General features: G+C 33.2%; 1 protein-coding gene across 2 annotated transcripts in view; it reads right to left on the bottom strand.

Annotated features, from left to right (window-relative positions):
- SLC30A7 (solute carrier family 30 member 7) overlaps positions 1-26,883 on the bottom strand; it is a 53,914-nt gene that overhangs the window by 26,036 nt on the left and 995 nt on the right. For both annotated transcript variants that reach the window (XR_003048657.1, XM_006919568.3), the window contains exons 3-8: positions 21,188-21,301; positions 17,233-17,320; positions 16,447-16,573; positions 13,350-13,499; positions 9,850-9,900; positions 6,847-6,982 (exon numbers count right to left, since the gene is read on the bottom strand). Coding sequence is in view for 1 of the 2 variants with exons in the window: in XM_006919568.3 (XP_006919630.1) it covers positions 6,847-6,982; positions 9,850-9,900; positions 13,350-13,499; positions 16,447-16,573; positions 17,233-17,320; positions 21,188-21,301 (666 nt within the window). In the remaining variant the exon portion in view is untranslated. The remainder of the gene's footprint in view (positions 1-6,846; positions 6,983-9,849; positions 9,901-13,349; positions 13,500-16,446; positions 16,574-17,232; positions 17,321-21,187; positions 21,302-26,883) is intronic.

Here is a 26,883-nt window from a genome sequence, read left to right as displayed (position 1 = left end):
ACCTGGCACCCAGTTCCTGTCAGTGCAACAGGTCCTCACATAATTCCTTTCATTCAATGTCTTTTTGTTATAACATTGATGAGATGCTGTTGGAACTTCACTCTTGTTTATTTCAATTAGCCTATGGTAACACTGGTTTCATTATACATTGTTCTGCTTAAAGTCGCAGCTTCTAAGAACCTATCATCAAGACTGAGGACTTACCGTACTTGGATACAAGCAAGACAGAAATCAGCCCTCTAAAATCAGTTGGTGGTATGTTCAACTCCTTTCTCCTTCCCAGGAAGAAGATGGGAGTTGGCGGTTTTCTCCCAAACGCCCCACCCTATCTGGGGTGGGAGTCACTATGATGAGAGGAAGTAGAGAGAATCATGAATTTCCTATTGAGCCCCCAGGCTATTGGCTCCCCACTAGACTGAGGTGTAAACACCTTTTAACTAGTTTCTGGATTTCTCACAGAGTAGTTTGTAACTTTATTGTGTTAAATCTCTGTCTTCAATGAGGAGGAAAAGGAGTCTAGGGCTTCCTATTCTGCCATCTTGCTGATGTCGCTCTCCCTTATTTTTCTTTTAGGACTGCATAGAACTCCTTTATTAGTGGACACTTCCATTCTTTCCAATCATATATTTTACATTAAAAAAAATCTCTTCTTTCTAATTTTTAAGTCTCAAATACTTTCTCTTGTCTGTTATTGGCTAATGATCACTAATACATTATCCCATTTGCTCTGTTCCTCCTAATATTTCTAAGACCATCCTCCAGCTTTCAACTAGGGTTCTTCATTTAAACCATCGAACACACAAAATGATTTGAAGGACAGTTTTGCAGTTCCCCCAAGAATAGTACATAATCAGTACTTTACTAGAAAGGTAGTTGAGAAGTTAATAATTATATACAAATGATGCTTTAGGACATTAGAGCATTCTCTCCCAGAATGCTGTTTGAGATAAGGTGTTAGATCAGTCAGTATTTATAAATGCTCTATGATGGTTTTATGTGTAATACAATTACTAGGCAATAGTTTTCCCATTATAGATACATATACAAACACCAAGTTAAAATTGTCTTCCTTTTATCTTAGTCTCCAAAAGTATTGTTCATAAATTAGAACCACAAAGAAAAGTGTTAGATACCGCCCAAAACCACTCTGAAAAAAAACTCCGTAATTTCTCACATATATGACTATTTGAAGACATGGTAGCTTCTTACATGCCAAAAAAATGCTTACTTTGTGCTTAACATAGTCTATAAATAATTACCTATTTGATCACGGAATCAACAAGATTTCTCAAAATAAGTATCTGGTCCAAATACAGTATTCGTGAACAATGATGATCACCTATGATTAAGAACTTCAAGTTTACAATTTTGTTTTATTAGTACATATTCTTTCCATTTTGTACTTATGACCATCATGACATTTCCAAAGCCCGTACCTTAGTTTGCCTCTAAAAGTTGAGCTATTTTTTCTCCAAAATAAGAAATAAATATATTATCTGAAGTTTTACACCTAACAAAAATATAATTTTGTTTAAAAAGGTTTTCTTTGTATTAACAAATGATTGTGGTAAAAACGTACAAAGCACCGTAAGATAGTAAAACTGGTGAGTTGTAGAAAACTGATTTAAGAAAAAAAAATTCAGCAAGGCTTCAGCAATACCACACCAGTAACAGAGTTCATTTCTGCATCCTGTTTATGTATTTTTTCCCATCGGGCATAGGTATACCTCTTATTTATGTAAATCAAAAATCAAGCTACAGATCTAGGTAAAGGGCATCACTCTTAAATCACAGTGTGGCTGAAAGCTACAACTAATTGTTCAGATTTCCACATTCTAAGTTATGAATCTACTTTCCATTCCAATGCAACTACTAATGGGAAAACAGAAGCAAAACCACTCTAAAATCTCTCCTAAGAAATATATTTTTTTAGAAGATAAAAATTACATTCTCATCGTTATACTCAATCTGCTGCTTTTCATTGGGAAACAAAATTTATCACAGTACAACCCGGTTTTACCCCAAAATTTGTATCACCATTTGCTGTGTTAAAAAATTTGCCTGTGTTGAAAGAAAAACAGTCTTTTTCTAAGAAACCACTTTCACTGTGAAAGTGAAAATGGAACACTGGGCATGCAGCCTAGAAAGGAGAAACGGGACATCTATTTCCATGGCACGTTCTCAGCTGAGGAACATTTAAGTACAAAGAATATATAAAGAGTCCCATTATTCCTCTCGCTCTTGATGAATTGCAAATATATATAAAAATTAAGGGTAAGGTCAAATTACTTCTTTATACTCGATTTTATTGCGGCTGTAAGAGTTTTCATCCATTTCCTAAGATCAGCTTTAGCTAATCAGGCAAACTCTTAACCAATTTGAAAAACATCTCAGACTGATCTCCTTGCAAATATTTCATTATCATGTGAACGTTTAAGTAAATTAAGTGTGCTTTCTTAACAGAAAAATAGACAACTGGGATGTCTTTATTTTGTACTTCGAAGCTAAAATTTTTTTATTGCCCTCCATTTAAAAAATATTATGCTTTTTTAAGCCAAAGTCAGAAATGTTGATTTATCTTAGTGACATTAGGAAAGAACCATAATTTAAAAATTACAACACCCAGAGAGCCACATAACATTCAGATAGACAGACAGACAGACGCACACACACACACGAGTATATTTTCCCCTTCATCCATGTAAAGAGAAATATATACATTAGATATGGACTCATTACAATAATGAGTCATTCTTATGTGTTGCCCTGTACCTTGTTGTCATTTATTGTCATTGAATTAAGGCCTTGCTACCTTATAAATCATCCCAAAACTTTATTGACTTAAAGTAGTTACTACTATTTTTCATCTAGAACCTATGAATACTCTAATGCTGACTAAGCTAACGATCAGCACATATAGCAGAAATTCAATAATGGAAAAAAAAGCCTAAAAATGACTAAAGAAATACTGTTAACAGTTGTAATGTGACCTCTAGGTATTGTGATCCTGATTGATTTTTCTTCATTTTTTTATACTTTGCATCATTTTCCAAGTTTTCTATAATCACCATACATTCAGAATCAGAAAAAAGCTAAAGAAGTTTTCTTACTGAGAATATAACTTTGTATACGTAACAGAAACAAAAATACTGTAAAAAAAAAGACTCTCAGAATTAAAGAAAAAAGCCAAAAGAACACCACAAAAATATTGACATGGTGTGCGGAGAAAGATGGCTGCAGTCAGGCTCCCTCAACACCCTCAGCAGCTTCAGGATGGAAGTGACTCAGCACTTCTCCCCTCATGTACCCATGTGCCCGGTACGCATGCGCGGGCTTCCATCGTCTGGCAGTGTGCTACAGTCGTTTAACCTCTGTGTAAAAGGCGCCGCCACCCTGCGAGGCTGGCTGTGCCCCTGCTGGAATAAAGAGCTATGTCGCAGCTGCCTACGGCTCCCCGCATTTTCTTCCAACTGCCTGAGCCTCGTACCACTTACCGCGGAACCTTGAATCTACAATAACACACATATGGTTCTCTCGGCTGGTAGAACTATAGGTAATTTTTTTCCTTATCTTTTCTATAGACTGTCAAGTTTCTTTGTCAACAATGATTTCCATAATTTTTAAAAAAAGGTTGCAATTTTCATTAAATCCTCAGTATCTTTTCGAATTGCCATAGCACTTGCATGATCTACCTGAAACTCCACATACTACTGGGGCTTGCAGTGAGGTAAATGTCCTCCCTGCTTAACACAAGTGTTCCCAGATCGTTGTTCTTCTTACTTCCCCTAAAACACAGCTCCTGTTAAGGCCCAGCAGTCAGGTTATTCCACCCCCCACCCGCCCTGAGGACCAGTGTCAACAGTTCTTGATAGCTCCCCTTCAGTCACTTGTAGGGTTTGGCAATGGACTTACTATCTTTCTACCTCTGCCTTTCTCGTTACTCTTAATTTAAAGACCTATGTGGACAATCCATCCAACACTTGGCCTCTATAGGATGATCTTATCCTATATTCACTTCTGGGATCTATTTTAGACCTTAAATATCTCAATTTTAAGTATGTAACAGGTGAACAACCCTTCCTACTTCTAGATCTCTGCCCCTAACCCTTCCACTCTAACACTTTTCCCAGAAATCCAATCCACTAACTCTATCATTTTTCTTTTTTTTTAGCATCAATCCTTACCTTTAAATCTTAATTTCCCACCACTGTAATCCTGCCTTGCTCCTTTCCTTCTTTGTCAGTACTCACCCGCTAAATCCCAAACCTGTTAAAACCAACTCTCTATTCCATACCTTTACCAAAAGCTGAACAAGACTCGAAAAAAAAACCATACAATTGTGCTGGTTGTTTTCACTTTAAATTCATGACCACAAACTTCAAAGTGGGCCCTCAGTGTTGTCAGGCAAGCACGCCGCTCTCTTTACAGCAAAAGGCCTTGAAAAGGAGTTGACTACAGTTGCTGTCGCCATTTCTTCTCCTCCCAGTCCTCTTTTGAAGCTACTTTGATCAGACTTTCATTCTCAACATTTTTCTGAGTGTCTTATCTAAGATATCAATTATCAGTCCCTGCTGCCTTTAGCAGGTTTGATTATTGCTTACCGTTTGAAAATCTTTCACAAGGCTCCTAAAACAATATGTGCTTGCTCTCTCTTGCTATATAATATAAATTCAAACCACTGAGCATCCTGTCTTATCACCACCCTGGTAAGAGGGTCTACTGAATAAATATTTGTTGAAAATAAATTGTGCAGTTATATTTCAGTAAAAAAAGTTTTCTCTGTGTGTGTATGCATGCATGTATTTATATTTGTGGAATAACTGAATGGGAACAGAAGTAAGAATTCCCTATTTGGGATTAGAGAAATAAGTTTCTGAGATTGAAAAACATGAATTTATTGATGCAAATCCAAAAGGTACCAATATTTTGTCTGGCAGAGTTAAGGGCAGACTTTACAACATTGAAAAACCAGTTTGCCCCCATGGAGCTTAAGAGAGACGAGACAGGCTATTTCAACACAGAAAGCAAACGCCGTGAGAGTTGTAGTGTTGGTGCTGTCTGCGCACTTAATGCAGCCTGAGATGTGGAAAATCAGACAATGCTCCCTGAAGCAAGTGCCATTTAAACTGAAATCTAATCTGAAGCACAAATAATTGTGTTCCATGCACTTGTGGAGGACATGGGGAAGGGAGAAAGGCACTCCATATAAGAGTATTTTACTATGGAGAGAAGAAATATGAACAAAGCCCAGAATCCAGAGGGTTCACAACACATTTTCAGGCAACTGAAAGTAATTTACAGTAGCTGGAGAGCAGAATATAAATTGACAAAGGGTGAAAGAAATACTGAAGTGAACAGGGAACAAAATGAAGCCCCACTAAGGAGTTCAGACTTTATCTTGAGGGTAAGAAAGAGGCACTGAAGGATTTGAGGCAAGACAGTTGTCACATGTACCATAATCCTCAAGAAAGATCATTTTGGCCACAGTATAGAGAAGAGTTTGGAGGAACAAGGACACCAACCTCTTCCAAGCAGCAAATGACACAAGAATTAGGATAACAACAGTGGAGGGAGACAAAGAAAAGGGATCATTAAGATTCTACTCTAAGAAGTACTAGAAGCAACAAAGAATTATAATACAAAACCAAATAAAACGAACGCTGAACATGCAGATAAAGAGGTACATATGTAACTGGATTTCGTTAACCGATGTCACCATAAAAAAGAAAAAAAGAAAAAAAGGAAAAAAGAAATTAAAAAAAAAAGAGAACCCATGTAAGTTACCAAACCTCAGGAATTAAGTTTCATAAAAGGTGTGACATTTAAGCTGAACTTACAAGGAAGTACAAGATTTTCAAAGATGAAGAAAAAGCATTCCAAGCTTTATAAAAAACTTTTACATAGAAGAGTGGCTTCTTGGTACAAATAACTTTTTTTAGTTAAAAAAATCTACATATTTAAAATGTAATCCTATTTTAAGCAAAAACTTAAAAATCTGCATTTATGACTAATTTATAAGATTATAATGTCATTGTAATTTAGTAAGTCTATTCTGTTTAACTATAGTTGACTAGAATAATCAGCCCTCTCAAGTCTTGTTATCACTACAAAGAAAATTTTACTAACAGTAAAATCATATGGATAAATAAAACAAAAACAGTCCAATCAAGACATATCTTTATAAATAATTCAAGACTGTGAAATAAAGGCACACGTTCGATTATTCTGATAAAAATTAAAACAATAAACTGACATAAATTTAAGAGATAACAACTATACAATCTAATTCAGCAATAATTTGAGAATTTATGCACGCACACACACATACACTTTTTACATATACACTGGCACTATAGTAGGCAATAGAGAGCTAAAAAGCTAAGAGACAAATCCTTCCTCAAGAATTTATAATCTAGATAGAGAGACAGACATAAGTACACCTCAATAAGCATTTTTACAAGAGTTCCACAATAATAATGTGACTCTATAGATTTTTTACATAGTTCTAGAAGAGATTTTAATATTCTTTCACATTTGGTAAATGCCAAAGGAAGAAAATTCTAACTATAGTTAGTATATTTTATATTTCCAATGTTCTACTCTACAGATATGGTACTAAATTCAAGAAAATTACTACTGATTTGAATTACAGACCAAAAAGATTAACTGCTAAATACCAAAAGGAAACATCAAACCCTAGGCAAGTATAGAAAATAGCAAGATGAAAAGAGAAATAATCTATGTAGGAATGTGTTAAAGACCAAAGAAAAACCAACTTAATAATTTAGATCTGTAATTTAAGTAAATTATCATTTTCATAATGGAAAGTAACATATCAACACTTACCTTACAACTATGAGCATAGCTATCAGGATTGAACAAATAGGATCTGCTATCATCAGACCAAAATTCTGCATCATGATGGCAGAGGCAATTACACCAATACTCCCCAGTGTATCTGCTAGAATGTGTAAAAATACGCCTAGAAATAAAGCATAATCAGAATCAAAATAACATCTTCTGATCAACTGAAAATACAAATATTTCTTAAAACTATTCTTGATTTTATATGTTAAAAACCAAACACCAGTTTGAAAATCAGTAAGAAAAAGAGTTGCTGCTTAGTAAATAAGTATAGTCTTTGAGAATTGAAATAATCTTTCCTTTTTCAAATCAGCAGGGGTTAAAATATCTGATGCAGACTTTATACTTGCTCTTAATGATCCTTAATGTTTTGGTGTAACATAAATTGAGGAAGAGCAGTAAACTGATTTTTAAATTGTTTGTGCATATTCATCTCTGGTTAAAAGAGCCCCAAAGTTAATTAATAATTTGTTAGAAGAACACTGCATTAGGCCAAAAGAATCTGTCAAGAAAACATTATTTATAACTATGAATATGTGTAGTATGAACATACAGAGCCCTCTGCTGGTTAAAATTACCTTTGAAACGAATTTCCTATGGACCATAACTCTATTCATACTGATGATATACTTACTGCTATTCCTGAAGATTGTGTTACCTCAAGTTACATACGAAGTTCAAACGTGATATAAGAGAAGGTAGGAATTTTAATATTTTAAAGTGAATGTGACTATATTTTGAATTTTTAATAATTAAATATTAAATTGGTAGAATATTGATATTCTAACTGCCCAAGAACCTAGATATAATATTAACATTTAAGAATTGAGACTTGATGGGAAAACCATTAAAAAATGCCAAGAAGAAAGTCTGATATGCATTATTTTTTTAAAAAGTTTAACTAGACAAATTATTCAATGTTTAGATCTTTAACGGGTAAAATTTACTGTGTAGCAAAACAGTCTCTTAAACAAACTTCAACCATACATTGCCAAACATAGAACATTCTTCAATAGCATCAACTACTCTGTCTGAAAAAGAAATACCTAATATGTCAAGAGTCTTCAGAGACACTTATTTTTCTTTATTATTATTCATTAAATATTATAGAAAAAATATTTTTCTTGAGGGTATTTAAATAGTAAAGAATAAGTGTTGAGACCACTTTAAGTTTTAAAAATAAAACTGCAAAACTAGAAAAACATACATATCAAAGTGGATTGAGGGACCCCAAGTTTCAAAACTCTTAAATGATATGTGATTTTAAACCTTTATATTTTTTAATCAATGTTTTGGTAGAATCTAAACACTGAAAGAAAAAAGAAAAGAAAAATTTATTCTTGATTCTCTTTTAATTGGAAAGTTCGTAGCTACATCTTACTTGCTGACCTAAAAACTGGTTTTATTAGCTAGTGTCATTAACGATCTAAGCCCTTCTTATTTTCTAGTAACTGTTTCAAGAAGAAAAATCACCAAAGAAAGAAATCTAAACTAATATGATTAATTTATATAAAAGTTGAAAGCCTTAGATGACTTGGTAGAATACTGATATTTGAAATGCCCAAGAACCTAAAAAGCCAGGGTCATATTAAAAATGCAGCAAATAACTTCAAAATTCAGTTAGCTCAGTTTTTCATGTGTGAGTATGTACATGGAAAAGTTTTAGTACCAGGCAGTTATCTCTGTCCGTCAGCTATCTACTGGGCTACATCAACCACCATATACTGATACTTAGAAAATATAAACTAATTTTCACAACAGCTTATATAAAAGATAATTAGGAAGACAAATCTAACCTTTCCCTCAAATTTTGATGATTTCTAAAACCAAAATAAACTCTTATTATCAAGGCTAATTTTTGGAATTGGATATAGATACATTACATATGCATGATTACAAGCTTTTTTAGCAAATGCTATTCTAAAACAATTCTATGTATTTCACAAATGGAAAACTAAGAGACTAGAAGACACATTTAAACCTCCTGAAATAAACTCTTCGGTATGGTAGAACATATTCACACTGCAAATATAAAAAGCAAGAGCTTTATCAAGACATAGTGGAGAAAAATAGGTGCAGTAGAGATTGGATCACAAGCTACTGGGAAAGTCAGATTAAAGTCAAAAAATAAGGGCAGGAAGATGGGCAATGGGGAATCGGAAAACTTGGACAATGAAATCTAAATTGAAATACAGAGCCAAAGAGATTCACAGTTCCAAAAAGGAACTACCATAGTTCATACAAGACTTGTTTTCTCTGGCTTGTAAAATTTTTTAATTTATCATTTGACATATGTAAGCTCCTTTTTAGGTATCAGCAATTGTGGCCTATGGATACAACTGGGGTCTCACTGTACATTACATTTAAAAAAATATAATGGACTATTTTTGAGAGCAGTTTTAGGTTCACAGCAAAATTGAGCAGAAGATACAGAGACTTCGCATATCTCTTCTGCCCCCACACAATGCGAGCCTCCTCCTTTGTCAACCTCCCCCATCAGAGTGTGCATTTGCCAGAACTGATGAAACAATATTACCCTAAGTCTACAGTTTACACTAGGGTCCATGTTTAATGTCTGTTGTACATTCTTTGGGTTTGGGTGTACCACATTTTTAGCACTAAATTCTTCCACAACATAAATACAGATTGTATATTATTCTGGGAAAAATTATTTAACAATCCACAAAGGTAAACATACTTCTATGGTGTTACTATAGTCATCAAGATGGGTATTACTTATATTTAAGCAGTATAGTTTCTGAATATTTTAATCTTATGAAATCTGAGAAAACAGCCAAGTGACAATTAAATTAAAATGTCTGCTAATATACCGAATAGTGCATATTTTAAAAAAATCACTAGGAAGGCTAACATTTTAAACACAAATATTATGTTATGTATTTTTCTCAAACAAAAATTTCAGATAGCTCAAAACTAAGAAACCAGTTTCATAAAACTGAGAAATATACAAATTCCTTGTCATACCTTGTAAAATCTGTCTGCTGGGTCCTGCTGTCTCTTTTAAGGAAGTACCATCTGTGGAGAATTAAGTGAAATTATTTTAAAACATGTCTTCAATTCTTGATTCAATTTTTGCGATTCAGAGTATTTTTCATTCAAATGTATTGTGAAGGAGCCACATCAGACCTACAAATTATTTTTAAATTTTAATATAGTAATTTAATGGAAATAAACATGGGAAATTTCAAAGAGCATCAAAGGTATACAGAGTGTTTAGGAAATTATCATAGTATGCAATCTGGTAAAAAAAAAAAGTCATTAATAACATTGTAAAAGTCTTCTAATATATATAACGTACCTTATACAACTTGCTACACTAATTTTACAATTGAAAATTCTCAAAAAAAACAAAACTACTAGTTGAAGTTATAAGCAGTCCAAGAAATGAAGCCAGGACAGCATCCAAGAAAACTGGACTATGGAAACAATAGTTTCCCAATAGCTTCTATCTAGATGGATATGGCAAGCTTTTCACACAGAAGAGATACAAAATACTTTTTCATTTTGCCTCTATGATGAACAAATAAAAAAATACTTCAATCTGTATCCTTAAATACTTTGAAGATTAGTAATTAGCTTTAACATCAAAGCAGAAGATATAGGTAAACAATGTAAGAGATCAGCAATATTCATTAAAAGGGATCATCAAAAGGACTGATAAGCTTTCTGATCAGAGAGCTAACAGAGAGCCTGCCCGCAGCATGGTTCCTGGTCCACAGCACCAAAAAGCTGACATTACTACAGCCTTGATGGAGCATTGTAACAATACCAAAAGAAGTACAAAAGCATAAGGCTGCACAGTAATTTCTGTCTGGACATGGCACTGCTGTGTAGAAAGAAAAATATAACTACCTTGAAAATCGTGCTGTTAGTCAAAAGCATACTGTTCTAAAAACCCAGCTCCTGATCAAGACAAAAGATTTCTGTCTATAGGTAGCAGGTCCAGAAAGAAACAGTCATTTCAATATGATTATTTTGAAAGGTATATTCCGCTGTACTGATATAATAGCTATATAAGACGTTACTCCTATCTACGCAAAATCTGAAAGCCCTTCCAAATATAAAATTTGTTCTCTGTGGCAGACGCTAGCTAGTTGTTTACCAAACCCATTTCTTCTTCCTCTTTGGTAAACAACTAAACTACATTTCCCTTGAGTTAAAACTGGTGTGTGTGACTGAATTGTAAACAAAGAAATACAAGGTGTTAACTACTTCCAGGCTTATAATATCTCACGTGATCTTCTATATACTCTATCTCCAGCTGGATACAGAGAATTCAGTGGTGGATTCCAAGGGTTAAGAATCCCATTGATGGAAAAGAGCCTGGGTCCCTGAATTGCCATAAGGAACAGAGCCCCACCTTCTACCCTATCAACCAACAGCAAGATATAGACTTTTACTGCTTAAATCACTGAGATAAGAGCAATTAACACAAACTGCTGGCTTTACTCATAGTGCAGTATTCCAATAAGTATGAAACACAGTATTTCCCAATGAGACTCTGCCTCTTAGGGGCAAAATGGAATTGGGCCCTATTACTGAAGACTGACTAATATAATACTAAGGCAAAATAATAGTTAAGAACAGATTTTAGAGTCAGATTCCCTGTGTTTGAAGCCTAGCATTTCTATTTATTAGCTGCTATAATCTCTTCGAGCCCTGATGTCATACTAATTCTTCTTTCCCACTTACCATTCTCCCTCTTGACCAATAAAAGGCCACCTTTCACCTATCTAGAATCTTACTACAGTGCTTTCCCAAGGGTACTAGAAAACTCTAGGGCAATGAATAAGGAGTCGATTACAAATGTTTGTGGTAATGTTAACAAAAATAATGACTCTAATTACTGGTTAGCAAATCCTTTCATAAACATCATATTTTCTAATTCTTTGCTTTAATAAAATGTAGGGATTAGCTAATAAAGCTGACAATTAATAGATTAAAAACAATTTTTGATGATAAATTATTATGTAATTTTTGGAATACAATTCTGAAGGTATTCAAAAAATTGACTGAAATGCTGTAACAGAACTTGTGTTTTAACATTTAACATTAATATGTATATTATAATGATGAAAAATAGGAATAGAATGTTTTATGCTAAATGCTATTTACCCATAAACTAAGAGCTCCGATCATTTCATTAACATATGTATTTCAAATAAAATATTGCTTCTTTGATTATACATGTATCAAAATTTGAAAACAGAATTATTTTGATTCACTTTGTCCTAGTAAAAATTATAAAAACTCCATCCAAAAGAAACATTTAAATGCTAAATATTACATTCCTAGGAAATAAAAAATTTTAATTTATATGCATATTTTATTGCCAAGAAGTATAACAGATGATCAGTTAAAAACATAACACAAATATATTCCATTATTATAAAATTCTTTTAAGGACATAAAATGGTAACAAAAATTCAAGGAGAAACAAAATGCTATAAAATTTATAACTGTTTACATATATATTTTTGAATAGGTGATAGTGGGTCTCAAATCACTAAGGTATTTAAAGTCCACTGACTATATACAAAAGAGTAATAAAGAAGTTTCATTCTAAAATATTATCTATAGTGTATCAGAAATTATATTCTTTGCAATATTTATACATAACTTTTTTTAGAAATCATCTTAAAAATGTGAGGAATATACAGTTTTTCGAAATTATTTTGGGATGCATGTGAGCAAAAACTTAGAAAAGCATGATTTTAAAGCATACCACTGTAACAGTTACAAAAGTATAGCAAATCATAGAGACTGAAAAATTAGGGGATTATACTGAATCTCCAAGGCCCCTTTTATATTTTCGAATCTAAAGCTTTAGCATTCTTTGTGGCAAGTAGACACAATATTTAAGCATATACTTTATATAAAGATTAACTAAACAGTATCACATAAGGCAGCTCCATTAATCTATACTCTAAAATTTCGTGAATAAACTATTTAAAACATAATTTCAAAATAAAATATTAAGTTGATAAACACCTTATAACTTAGTACCCAATAGTACATAAGTTAGCATATAAAAATTCCTAAAGGCACACTGAAGTAAATATCAGGTGATATCTATCAAAATTACAATGAAAATGTGAAAAATTGAAAATAACTATCATATTTTTATAAACCTATGTATAACACAAAAGGCCTCATAATACTTTTAAAAAATCATGATTTTCATTTGCTAAAATGCAATTGTTCCTCATTCGTTGATAGTCATTTAAAATAGTGGCTTTTTATTATAATACACACACTGAAAAAAAAGCTATATCTACTGCCTTATACCAAGTTAATTTCAATATACACTAAAAATGAACTAGCCCAGGAACCATTTAGTCTAATTCATTAGAAAGGAAGTTGACTGCAATACTTTTAACAGATTCTTTCAACTAGGAAAAGGAATCTGCACAATTTGTTTGTTTGGAAGGCTGTCCACTGGAAAGGCTATAGGCTACACTCACCATGGGAATGGAAGTGACCGTGTCCGTGTCCATGAGCATGATCATGACTATGCGCAGCACCATGTTTCAATTCGTGACTATGGCAATGATCTCCATGGCCATGGGCCTGATCCAGAGCACCATTAAAGAGGGAATGGCTGTGTCCATGGCCTAAAAACAGTGTTAGAACAAAAGGTATATAATAATACATTACGTAATGATTATAATACTGACATTAGTGAAAAGAATTAGCTCTAAAACCATATTCAATTCAATAAATATTTACTTGAAAAAACTGTTGTAGATTCATTAAAACAATACTGAAGTCCTACTATGTAGTACAGGAAAAAAATAAAGCAGAAACAAGCAGGTCTTACAATTTATATGGAAACACAAGAAGAGAACCAGAATAGCCAAAACAACCTTTAAAAAGAAGAATATAGTTGGAAAATTCACATATTCTGATTTCAAAACTTACCTCAAAGTTACGTTAATCAAGACAGCATGGTGCTGGCGTGAGGACAAATTTACAGATCAATGAAAAAGAACTTAAGAGTCCAGAACTGAACCCTCACATTTATAGTCAACTGATTGTTGACAAAGGTGCCAAGATAATTCAATGGGGAAAAATGATCTTTTTAACAAATGGTGCTGAGACAACTGGATACCTACATACAAGAAAATGATACTGGACCCATACCTCACACCATACAAAAACTGGCTCAAAATGGATCACAGACCTAAATATAGACTTAAATAAATACATTTTAACCCCAAAATTTAAGGATGGTTCTTCATGAGAAAAATCTATCAATGTAATTACTAATTTTAAATCAACTAAAAAGGAAAAAAATGATTACTTCAACATATGCAGGAATATCCTTTAGTTGATAAAACAGTTTTATCAGAAACAGACCATAAACATCAGACTCAATGGTAAAACTTTAGTGGCATTCTTCATGAAAGCAATGGTTCTCAACCTTGCCGGCACATAAAAGTTGACTGGAGAGCTTTGAAACAAACTGGGTCTCTTCCTCCAGAGATTCTGATGTAAATGTCCTGGGATTAAACCTGGGCATTAGTGTTTTCTTAAAACAGATTGACACAAGGATACAAGCTATAAGTATTTCTAATCAACACTGTGCTAGAGGTCCTGGCTATGCAATAAGACAAGCAGGAATAATGGTTTTCATTCTTAAAGGTAATAAAAACTTTCAACTACCTAAAAATGAACCAAATGAAAAATATAAACGTATTTATTAAAATGCCTAAGATAACTTAATAAAAGACATGAAATTTAATATGAATATGAAATTTAATGTAAGCTATGTCAGTTTTCCATAATTAAACAAAAAGACAATACATTCCCAGTCAAAATCCCAACAAGATGTTTTCATAAGAGTTGATAAACTGATGAAAAACAAATAAGCAAGTTAGGTGCAAAAAACTTTGGGAAAAAAACAGACAAGACTTAACCGAGTAGATATTAAATCATAAAGTTCATAACGACTGTTTCATTGTGATAGTGGGACAGCCAAAGAGAAACAGACTAGACCTGATATATAAGGCAATTCAATATAGGGTAAAAGTATCCTTTTACATCAATGGGGTAAAGGGCAGATTAATAAATGGTGCTCAGAAAACTGCTTATTCACACTGAGGAAAAAAAAAGTTAAGTTCTAACTCCCCATCACAAAAACAAATTACATACAGATGAAGGACCAAAATGGATAGGAAAAAACCATCAAACCAAAATTTTCACAGTATTAAATTATAAGAGAATAGGTTTATGTCCCAGGGATAAGAAACTCCTCTAAGCAAAAACATTCTAGAAAAAAAAATATAAGGCAGAAAAACTAGACTATAGGCAAATTAAAAAACACTATATAAAAGTTTAGGTGCAGGCACACCGGTGGTGATGAGGGAGGTGGGGAACAGAAAAAAAAAAGTTTAAAGATAAGCCAAAGACTGGAAAAGATATTTGCAACATATAAAACAGAGGATTAGTATACAAAATATATAAAAAATGCTTATAAATCGATTAACAAAAAGACAGTAGGGAAAAAAAGAAAAGAAAAAAGCAGACACTTTTTTGAGGAAAAACATTTAAATGGCCTAAAAACATACAGAAAGATTTTCAATCTCACTACCAGTCAAAGAAATACCAAATAAAGTAAGATACCATTTTTATCAAAATATAAGCAAAATGGTTTTAAACACATAATATTAAGTTTTGTAGCGAGGGGGAAATTAGTACTTGCATTTATTGCTGGGGTAAATGTGAATGACAGTCATTCTGGAGGACAATTTGCTAATGTCTACTAAAATTAAAACTGTATATCCTGTGTCCCAGCAATTCGACTTATATTCCAGCACAGTGCAATTCACTGTGATGACAGAAATGCTCTACACTTGCTGTCCTATATGGTAGCCTACATGTGGCTACCGAGCACTTGAAATGTCGTTAGTGTAACTGAAAAACTGAATTTTTAATTTTATTAAATTTAATTAATTATAATTAAAGAGCACCTTCGACTAACGACTACCACATAGATCAGCACAGCTCTGGAAAACAAACTGCATGTGTCACAAGGACATGCTTCACGTGAAATCATGAAAAACCTGAAGCAACCTGAAGTGTATCTACCACAGAAGACTGACAAAACAGACCGTGGCACCCCACACCGTGGGGTTTTATGTGTTGGTTAACGAGAAAAGGTAGACCGACATACGCCAAAGGGAAGGATCTCAGAGACAGACTGTACAATAAATTTCATAGCCACATACACTATAATTTTTTTAGTAACTAGATTTGTTTTGTGGTTTTTAATGTATATTTATATATAAATGGCATCATAGTAAACAGATGATGACCTACAGAGATCTAGAAGGATCCACACCAAACTGATAACACATATAACTCTGAGAAGGCACTGAGAAGGAGAGGCATGGAGAAGTGGAAGGGATGGATCAGGGAGAAACTAATGAGTCTATTAACATATTACTTTTGTTATTAAAAATCAATATACAGTTTAACTTTAAAAATTATCAATTTTCAAAGTGAATAACTATGACAGACACCAGAAAATGAAGAAACAAAAGTTTCTAACCATCATACCAGAGCCATGAGAATGTCCATGACCTCCATGCTTGAAAACAAATATTCCTATTAGGTTTACCACAAACCCAAGAATCGAAACAAGAAGCAGTCTCTCATGGTGTACATCTGGAGGGGCTAGTGCTCTCTAGAAAACACATAATACAAACTGCATTGATATAACTTCTCATTGATCTACTGGTAAAAACAAAGAACAATTTAAAAAATTTTTAGTTATTTTCAGAATTAAAATCACACCAAAAAAAATTTGCTATAAACTAGAATATAAATACAAAACCAGTACTTAGATACCATAGAAATGGTAACAATTACTATTTTTAAATAAATACAAATATGTAAAACCATGGATTTTTGGTTTAAAATCTATTCTTCTTTGATGTCTTAATATATTGCCGTTCCTTTTAAGTTTATTAACTTTTAAATTTTCTTTATTTGTTTTAATATACCAAATACTAAAGATTTACTGGTAAAACTCTCGGATTCTATTCTAAGAGCTCTTCCCAACAGACTTCGCTTCCCATATTCCGCCTTTACTTTGAATAGTGTCAACACTTCGTTCATACCTTGTAATGCACAATTATTTGTTTTTAATTTCAAGTAGTTACACGTATAATTTTTCGACTATTTTGTAAGCTCCTCCTGTACATACATATTTGATCTAATCCAAGACTGTCCTCAGTAAATACTCAATAGTGTGAAAAACAGCTCTATTACATGTATCTTCAGTGAATAAACATTTTCATTACAGAAATTCAATTTACTGACTCTAGTCATTATCTACTATACCTCAACTCCTTCTGAGAAAATAAAAAAAGCAGTGAAGATCAAAAATAGGCCATTGACAAAGCCAGCCAGAACTTCCGCTCTAACATACCTAAAGAAGAACAAAGTAAACAACTGAATTATTAAGTTATTTCTTAGAAACCCAATGATAAATTTACATACATTCAGAGATTCAAAACCATATTATCTGGTTATAAGTAGCCAGCAAAGTCCCAGTATTTATAGAATAGTGCTTTATTGTACATATATTATAAAAATAAAGAAATGAATTTAATTATGAATTATGTTTAATAACAGAATGCCATAAAATATATGAATTTCTACTTGTCAATCAAAAGACCTTCTTAGAGTAAGTAGGTTTAGAAAGACCTTTCACAGAAATGTAAACCTCAAGTTGCCACCGGAGAAGGAGCAACAGGACCAGACAAATGTGCAAAGGATCCAAAGATAAAAAGTAGAAGAGCTTAAAAAGGGGGTTTTGTAACTTATTAATTCCTTCTTTTCTAAGAACTCCTTATGCTTTCTGCTTTGTATCTTTCAACTTTCAAATCTTCGTAAAGTGGAGCTTTGATCTGAAGGAAAATAAAATTATTTCTGTAGTATCTCAGAGTCAACTTGAGATTTATATTTCCATCGCTTTTTCTAAGATTAATAAATTTAGCAAAAACTTTTCAATTATCTATTTTTAGAATCAATTCTACCTTCATGTATTCTAATTAAACTATTTTAAAAATACCTGTCCTTTTCTCCATGGACTTCTGAAGCTTTCTGCTTCCTACCTGTGTGAGGCATTGGGGAAAGATTTTATTTTTCCATAAGGTATTTTTGGCTTATTTAAAGTCATTAGAAACAACTTTAACCTGGAAGTTTTACATGTCCAAACATTACTCAAAGGGTGCTGACAGCAGTTAATCACTCTGGTCCTTAAACAATGTAACAGGAGTATCAAAAATACTGCTTTTTCTAGTGTCTTATGTTAATTTCTAGATAATACAATTTTTACTATAAAGAGAACAAGCTCTAAAATGTACTCTATCTGATTATGTTGGAGCTTGCCCTATCAGGTACATTCATTTCTACACTCAGAAATAATACATATTTCTACCTCCTAATACATATAAATGAATTAAATTATCTTATTACTTGTCAAAGCATATACTTTTTTCTTGAGAAAATAAATCCAAAGAATTCACGGCCTGCTTTCCATAACCCACACTTAGGAATTTATCTAATATATCATCAGAGTTACTGACCCTCAAATAAAAAAGTTCTTTCTTTTAACTCATCCTTCTAGACCCAAAGCTAATGCTTGATTGAAAGCCTTTTGTCCTTGAATTCCACTAGATTTCAAGATCAGAGGCAGGAATGTTTTTCAGGCACCTTTTGGTCCCTAATGTGTGAGTAGGTGCTCCACAAATTCTGATAAATTATTGGACTAAAGTGATTTAATTAGGTTTAATATCTTTGCTAAAGTTGATAGCAGGATTAAAATGAAAAACCTGTGAAAACTAGTCATACTTGCCTTTATAAATGACTTTTTACTCGAATAGAGTGAGTCTTAGAATTAAAACATAATGTATGAAAGTGCTATTGCCTAATTAAGAGCAACAGTATCTGAATTCTTCAGTCAGGACAAAAAAAGATACAAGTCTATTGTACATATGTATATAAGCATGTACATATGCATCTACCTACCTGTCCGATATATATTACTTTTATGTTGGCTTTGCTATTTCAAAAATACGGTGTGACAAAAGACAACTTTTACATAAAGAAATACTAAAACGTCTTTGCTGTTTCTCAGATACCTCCTTTTGTTTCTTCTACTGCAGTCAGTCTCCTATAGTGATCACACTGAATTGAGGATTTTGAGATTAATCCGCAGGCTTAGCCTACTCAGTGTCATTTTGATGTGCTGGCACCGTATTTCACTCCTATTTCTACTTACTCCTATAACAATTTCAAATGTTACATCAGCTTTTATTCCCTAATGTTTTTCTTCTCAAAAAATTCTTTTAAAAAGGCAAATAAGGAGAAGACAGGATAAGAAATAAAAAGTGGCAAGAATATTACTCTCTTTAATCAACCAGTTAAAACTGAATAGTAAAATCTGCTCTGGTATTGGAGGTATTCAAAGATACTCCTAAAAAATATCCAGGGTGATCACTTCGTCAGTTATATAAATGTCTAATCACTATGTTGTTCACTTGAAACTAATATAATATTGTATGTTAACTATAATTTAAAAATATATATTAAAATGTTTAAATATATATATGTGTATAGAAGACTATATGTTCTAAATAGAAAATAGATACCCTAAGAATTAAGAAACTAAGGGGAATTTTTATAGTCACCTACTGTTTATCCAGAAAGATTATTAAATAAGATATTCTAATTAGATTTTTCATATACAATACAAATGAATGATTAATTTACAATACAAAATTATAATTTCACATACAATCTTTCTTTAATGATCCAAAGTGCCATGGAAAATATTCTTTTCTGAGCATTCAGTCTGTTTTGATTTATAGATATACAGGATCTTTTGCTTTATATTATAAAAATAGTATAATTAATGTTTTTTGTCTCTTTTTTTATAATTTTACAACCCTATGAATTTGGTTATACCCGAAATCAGCAAATGTTGTCACAGATTTTCAAATATCTCTCTTATAGCACTTATCACAATGTTGTTATGGTATTTTTTATACAACTGTTTCCCCATCAGACAAGTTCCCCCAAGGCAAGTACCATATATTAATCACTGAAGGAAGGAAAGACAGACTGGGAAAGTAAGAGAAAAAAGAATTACAGCTGAAGAGGTTAAGGGAGAGGGAGAATAAGGAAGAGCCTGAGAGATACAGTGGTAAAGCGGAGAGACAGAGAGCAGGAGAAAAGAAGTAATAAGAAAAAAGCTGTGAGGGAGAGAGGAATGGGAGAGAAAAAGAGAAAGGGAGACGGGAGAAGGAGAGAGAGAACACAGGCCCAAGTAACTAGAGAGAGAAAGAACAAGAGAGCAGGGAAGGGAGTTTCAGAGAGATGAGAGAGAGAAAATGAGTATGAAGAAGGGAATAGGAGTGAGAGGTTGAGAAAAAGAGGAAAGACAGTGAAGACGGGAGAGAACAGGGGAAAGCACTCACAAGGAAGAGGGAAGGGGAGCGGGAAACACGGAGGGAAAGATAATGACTAAGTGGTGAGAGAAAGAGGATATTAGTTCTGACCCCTGCTTACACATAAAAATAGTTACATGGCAACTATTGAACTTAACAGTCTATGAACTTAAAAAAGAAAACACTCAGGCAGAGTAAATCAAATGTCAGAAACTCCATCGCTTTCCTCAAGCTCAGAAATAAGGCCAGGTGTTTCAACATAGTCCCTTCAGCACAAAAACACTCTCCAAATATTTGATTAACTGTCGCAAGTCAGCAGGAGTATGAGAAGTGTTTTACATGAAAGCAAAGCTGAAGAGGATACGTAATATAAAACTATATTAGGACATAATGATTTTAAATAAATAGCAAAATATCCCTGCAAAAAAGAAAAAAAGAAAGAAACATGCCTATTCACATATATTAAAACTTTTTCTTTTTCTTCTTTAAAAAAAATAGTTAAAAGTTGAGATATTCTCCTATCTAGTAACAATCTCACCTAAAAATTTTTGGTAAAATCAAGATGCCCTCTAAACAGAAGAACTTAGATGCAAAAAAAAAAAGTAAATATTATGAATTCCAATTATATAGCGTTCAAAAACAGGTAAAACTGATCCCTGAAGTTAGGAAAGTAGTTACCCTTAGGGAGGTGAGCAGGAAGGAACTAGAAGAAGACATGAGGGGGTTTCAAGGGTTCAAGTTCCACTAGTGTGTTCACTTTATGAAAATTCATTGAGTTTGAGATTTGTGTATCTTTCTGCATTTCTTATATTTCAATAAAAGTGTTTTCTTTAAAGTCTTACCCATAAGAGAAAGCATCATTATCTCTCCATTTTGAAATAACAGATGCTGCCAGTCCAGCCAAAATGGCAGTGCTATCGAAAAACATGTGAAAAGAGTCGGAAATCAAGCCTAAGCTGCAAAAGAACAAACACATTGGCATGTGAGAATAACCAAAAAGAGTAGGCATCTTTCTCTAAACATCAAAGATTCAGCCTCTGCTCATGAGGAACTAATATTCTAAAAAGACAACAACAAAATATGATATATAGGAAGACACTAAGGATAATTTTTAAACGTTTAAAAGGGAAACCCACACACCCCTTGCCCAAGTAAAAGCCCAGCTACCACTGACAGGGGGAGAAGCAAAGCCATCTGTTGCTGGGGGTAAGGCTGAAGCCAGCTTGGACCCAGGATCATACAATGATGCAAGGCTAGGGAGAGGGGTGAGAAAGTGTAGGAACATTACTAATATCCACTTTGGTACTCAGGTATGACGGGCCTACATAGTAGTGAGGCTGCAACAGGAAAACTAAATGCTCCCTTTCCCCCAAGAAAAGCCTGACTAAGGTATAAGGCGAGAGTAATCTATTGCTGAGAGCCAAGCAGGACCACCAAGAAAGATTCTCTGTGGCACAGGTATGCGGGTTTGCTGAAAGATGACAGTGGAGCAAGTATCCTCCAGGACTCAAGTCCCACACTAAGCACAAGGTGGTAGGAGCCACTGTGAAAATTTGAAATCTGTGACCTGTTGAAATTAACTAGCAATAACAAAACACAAAACCCAGCTCAACTATTGACCAGATAGGTTCAAACCCACACGCTAATGGCCTGACAAAAAATAGGTGTGCATATTTCTGGGCATAAATACCATTAACATCGGTCTCCATTATTCTTTTAAATTTAATATCCAGCACTTAACAAGATATTTATAAGACACATAACAAGATAAAGAAAAAAATTAAAAAGTAAGACCCATTATCAAGAGCTAAAGCAATCAACAAAAGCAGAACCGGAAAAGGCCCAGAGTTTGGACTATTATAAGAACTTTAAAATAAATATGATTAATATGATAAAGAATGTGGTATAAGCTAGAGAAAATTCATGACTTCTCACAGAGATAGAAACTATAAAAGAATCAAATGGAAACAAAACCTTTTTTAAAAAAGTTATAATATTGAAGATAAAGAATAATATATATGGACTTCTGAGAAGATAGGACAGAGAGAAAGAATTAGTTAGGTCAAAAGAAATTATCCAAAGTAAAACACAAAGAAGAAAAGGAGTAAAAAACAAACAACAATGAAAAACTAGAACAGTGTAGGTAGATTAATTCATACATTAATTATCCTTCATTCTTTCATTCAGCAAATATGTAGTAAGCATATTATGTACTATGTAATAAGATGCCTGAATAAGACAGAAGATCTCTACTTTAATAAAGCTTACATTCTAGTGGAAAGGTAAAAGGCAATGGACATTTAATGGGGGAAAAATATACAAAGAGCTTAGCTATTCTTCCACTTGATGACACATTCTTACCATAAAAAATATGTCAGTTTAATTAAGTTCTCCCTTTAAAATGAAGACTCTGAACAAGAATCAGAACTATTTAACATTTGTTGCTATCAGATCAATTGTTTCTAAGAATCTTTATTTGTAAAGAGAGTATGTTTTATCAATTTTTAATTGATAAATTCTTGACGTCATGTTCATAACATCTTGAAACTTAATTTTTACAGAATAAAAATGAACACAGAAATAACTATAAGTTTGTTGAAAAATTTACTCAAGAAATTAAAAATCTAATTGAACCTTCAGGAACAGAGATAATCCAGTCATATAAAGAAACTGTTGATCACCCACATAAGAGATGTATGCCTAGAGCACCTGGCTCAGGTGACCAGGGAGACCATATCACTGAGCCCCATAGGACATCTATTACATAAGGCCAGTCTGCTAAGATCAGGAGACTTAGCAGCTCTACCTGCTAATACATAGAAACAAACACAGGGAGGCAGGCAAAATGGAGAATGTCCAAAATGAAAAAAACAGAACAAAGCTCCAGAAAAAGAAATAAACAAAACAGAGAAAAGCGATCTATCAGATGCAGAGTTCATAAAACTGGTTATAAGGATGCTCAATGATCTCAGTGAGAACTTTAACAAAGAAATAGAGACAGAAATATCAAGATAAAAACATAAAAAAGAACCAGTCAGAAATGAAGAATCTAACAACTGAAATGAAGACTATATTAGAGGAAATAACAGTAAATTAGGTGAAGCAGAGAACTGAATCAGCAATTTGGAAGATAAGGTAGCAGAAAACACCCAATCAGAACAGCAACGAGAAAAAAGAATTTTAAAAAATGAGGATTGTTTAAGGGGCCTCTGGGACAACATCAAGAGTACCAACATTTGCATCACAGGAGTACCATAAGGAGAAGTGAAAGAGCAAGGAATTAAAAACCTATTTGAAGAAATAATGATTGAAAACTTCTGTAACCTGGCAAAGAAAATAGAGATTCAAGCCCATGAAACACAGAGAGTCCCAAACAAAATGACCTCAAAGAGGCCCACACCAAGACACATCATAATTAAAATGCCAAAGGTTAAAGACAAAGAGAGAATATTAAAAGCATCAAGAGAGAAGCAGTTAGTTACCTAAAAGTGAGCTCCTTTAAGACTGTCAGTTGATTACTCAACAGAAATTTTGCAGGCCAGAAGGGACTGGCATGAAAATTTCAAAGATGAAAAGCAAGGACCTAAACCAAGATTACTCTACACAGCAAAGCTATCGTTTAGAATTGAAGAACAAATAAAGAGCTTCCTAGACAAGAAAAAGCTAAAGGAGTTCATCACCAGCAAACCAGTGTTACAAGAAATGTTGAAGTGACTTCTTTAAGAAGAGACATAGTGACTGAATGGATAAGAAAACAAGATCCCTACATATACTGCCTACAAAACTCACTTCAGATCAAAAGATACATGTAGACTGAAAGTAAAGAGATAGAAAAAAATATTTCATGAAAATAGAAACAGAAAAACAGCTGGGGTAGCAACACTTTTACCAAACAACATACACTTTGAAACAAAGGCTATAACAAGAGATAAAGAAGAACTCACTCATCCCACTTCTGAGTATTTATCCAAAAAAACCCCAAAATACTACTTCAAAGGAACATGTACATCCATCTGTTCACTGCAGCATTATTTACAATAGCCAAGATATGGAGGCAACCTGGGTGTTTAGCAGTGAATGAATGGATAAAGAAGAGGTGGTGCATATATATAACAGAACATTACAAAACCATAAAAAAAGAATGAAATCTTGCTACCTGCAACAATATGAATGGACCTAGAGGGTACTGTGCTGAGTGGAGTAAGTCAGACAGAGAAAGACAAATGCCATATGATTTCACTTACATGTGGAATCTAGAGAACAGGATAAATGAACAAACAACAGAAACAAGCTCATAGATACAGAGAACATTTTGATAGTTTCCGGATTGAGTATGGGCAGGGTGATTAAGGGTATGGGTGAAGAGGGGAAGAGATTAAGAGGTACAAATTGGTAGTTACAAAATAGTCATGGGGATGTAGAGTATAGCATGGAGAATACAGTTGGTAGTATGATAATAACTATGTATAGTGTCAGATGGGTACTGAATTTATTGAGGTGATCACTTCGTAAGTTATATAAATGTCTAATGACTGTGTTGTGTACCTGAAATATTGTATATCAACTATAACTGAAAAAAATAAAAATATAAAAAAAGAGAAATTGTTGATTAGTCAACAAAGGGAACTAAAATTGTAGTATCTAAAGAGACATAGAAAGTCAGATCATGAAAACGCCCAAGCAATCTCTAAATCTGCCAAGGCTTCAATAGGAACACATCTGTACTCACAATCCACTCATAAAAATTAATATAGGGGAATAAGTGGATGTGAATTTGATTGTGAACATAATGATGAATACCTGTTAAATGATCTAGGTATAACGAACACTGGTTCGGAGCTAGATTTCAAATCCAGAAGATACCACAACACAATCAAAGAGAGTAAACTGGAGAAGAGTGCCTAAGATCAGAACAAGCCACCTAAGAAAAAGCCACAGAAGAACAAGTCATGTACCAATGATGATTTCCTTTTGTACTGATATTGACAATGGCTTGGAAATCAGTGGTTTTAGCAATTTCCTCAACAGATCTCTATAGACCGAAAGAATTACAATATACCTAACTTTCCATGAAAGAGGTAGCCTAGATATTTCAAGTATGAATCCCTTGAACAAGACATTTCACATACTAATTTATGCAATGGTAGGCCATAGTGAAATATAATGTATTGTAACATAAAGTAACTATAGCAAAAATGTTCATATAACAAACAAAGATAGTCTTGCTACAGTCAGAATATATGCCACAATATGGCATAATTTAGGAAGAGTAAAATGTAAAATATATATTGTATATTTATAATAAATTATTACTATTCCAATACAAGTTAAGACAACAGAGTTGACCCTTGAAAAACTAGGGGTGAGAGGCACTGACTCCTTCCCCTACAAGCATTTGAAAATCTGAGTATAGCTTTTGACTCCCCAAAACTTAACTAAAAGCCTACTGTTGACCAGAAGTCTCACTAATAACACAGTCAACACATATTGTGTATGTTATATGTATTATATACTGTATTCTTACAATAAAGTAAGCTGGATAAAAGAAAAATTAAGCAAATCATAAGGAAGAGAAAATACATGTACAGTACTGTCATATTTATTGAAAGAAATCCACATAGAAATGGATCCATGCAGTTCAAACGCATGTTGTTCAAGGGACAAATGTATAGTGCATTTAACATGTATAATACATTAAAGAGTTTTAATATTATGCGATATATATATCTGATTCCCAGAGAATTCAAAATGGTTATTACATATATTGATGTGATTTTCAATATACCTTTTATGACCAAGCTATGACTAAACCAATAACCTTCATAATTTGCTGTGTATTCTTGACAAAATTGAATTCATGTTTGAATTGCAAAGTTCACTTTTTCATATAAAACTATACATGTCACAAAGACTAGTGATATTATGTAATGTCATTGTTTAATTTCAACAGAAATAAAGATCAAGGACAGCAACTTTTTCTGAAAATGGACCTTAAAGGACAGAAACTAAGTCTATTTAATTAATAGAAAACAAAGCATAGATGGCATAGGCTCTTCATCTGGGGTCCAAGAACTATTTCAAGGAATCCAAGAACACTCCAAAGTTTCATCTGAAATCATGAGTGTTGGCTTTCATCTCAAATGGATATGAGATTGACTACAATCCAGTACACCGGAAGTGTGATGATCTTATCATTGGCTGAATGTTTTTATATGATCTTAAGTTATTGAACAGCAAACATCTAGATAATAGTATTTCATTTCCAGAGTTAAACTGGGTTTACCTCTTCCCAAAGCAGTTAAAAAGCAAACAATAACAACAAAAAAACAAAGGTAACACCAAAAACCATCAACGCAAGAGACATAAGCTTTTAGAAAACTATACAGGATTTTCTATTGCAGTCAAGCAAGACTAGAGGAAAATCGAGTTTCGGCATACAATTAAAGAGAGAAGAGAATGACACATATTTCTCCAGATATCCCCTTTATAAACTCTTCCCTATTCCAAGAGCTAATGACAAATTAAGTAGAACATCACA

Source organism: Pteropus alecto, unplaced genomic scaffold (assembly GCF_000325575.1).
Source record: "Pteropus alecto unplaced genomic scaffold, ASM32557v1 scaffold106, whole genome shotgun sequence".
NCBI classification, from domain to species: domain Eukaryota; kingdom Metazoa; phylum Chordata; class Mammalia; order Chiroptera; family Pteropodidae; genus Pteropus; species Pteropus alecto.
The sequence above is the reverse complement of the archived record's forward strand: the minus strand, read 5'-3'. Positions and strand labels throughout refer to the sequence as shown.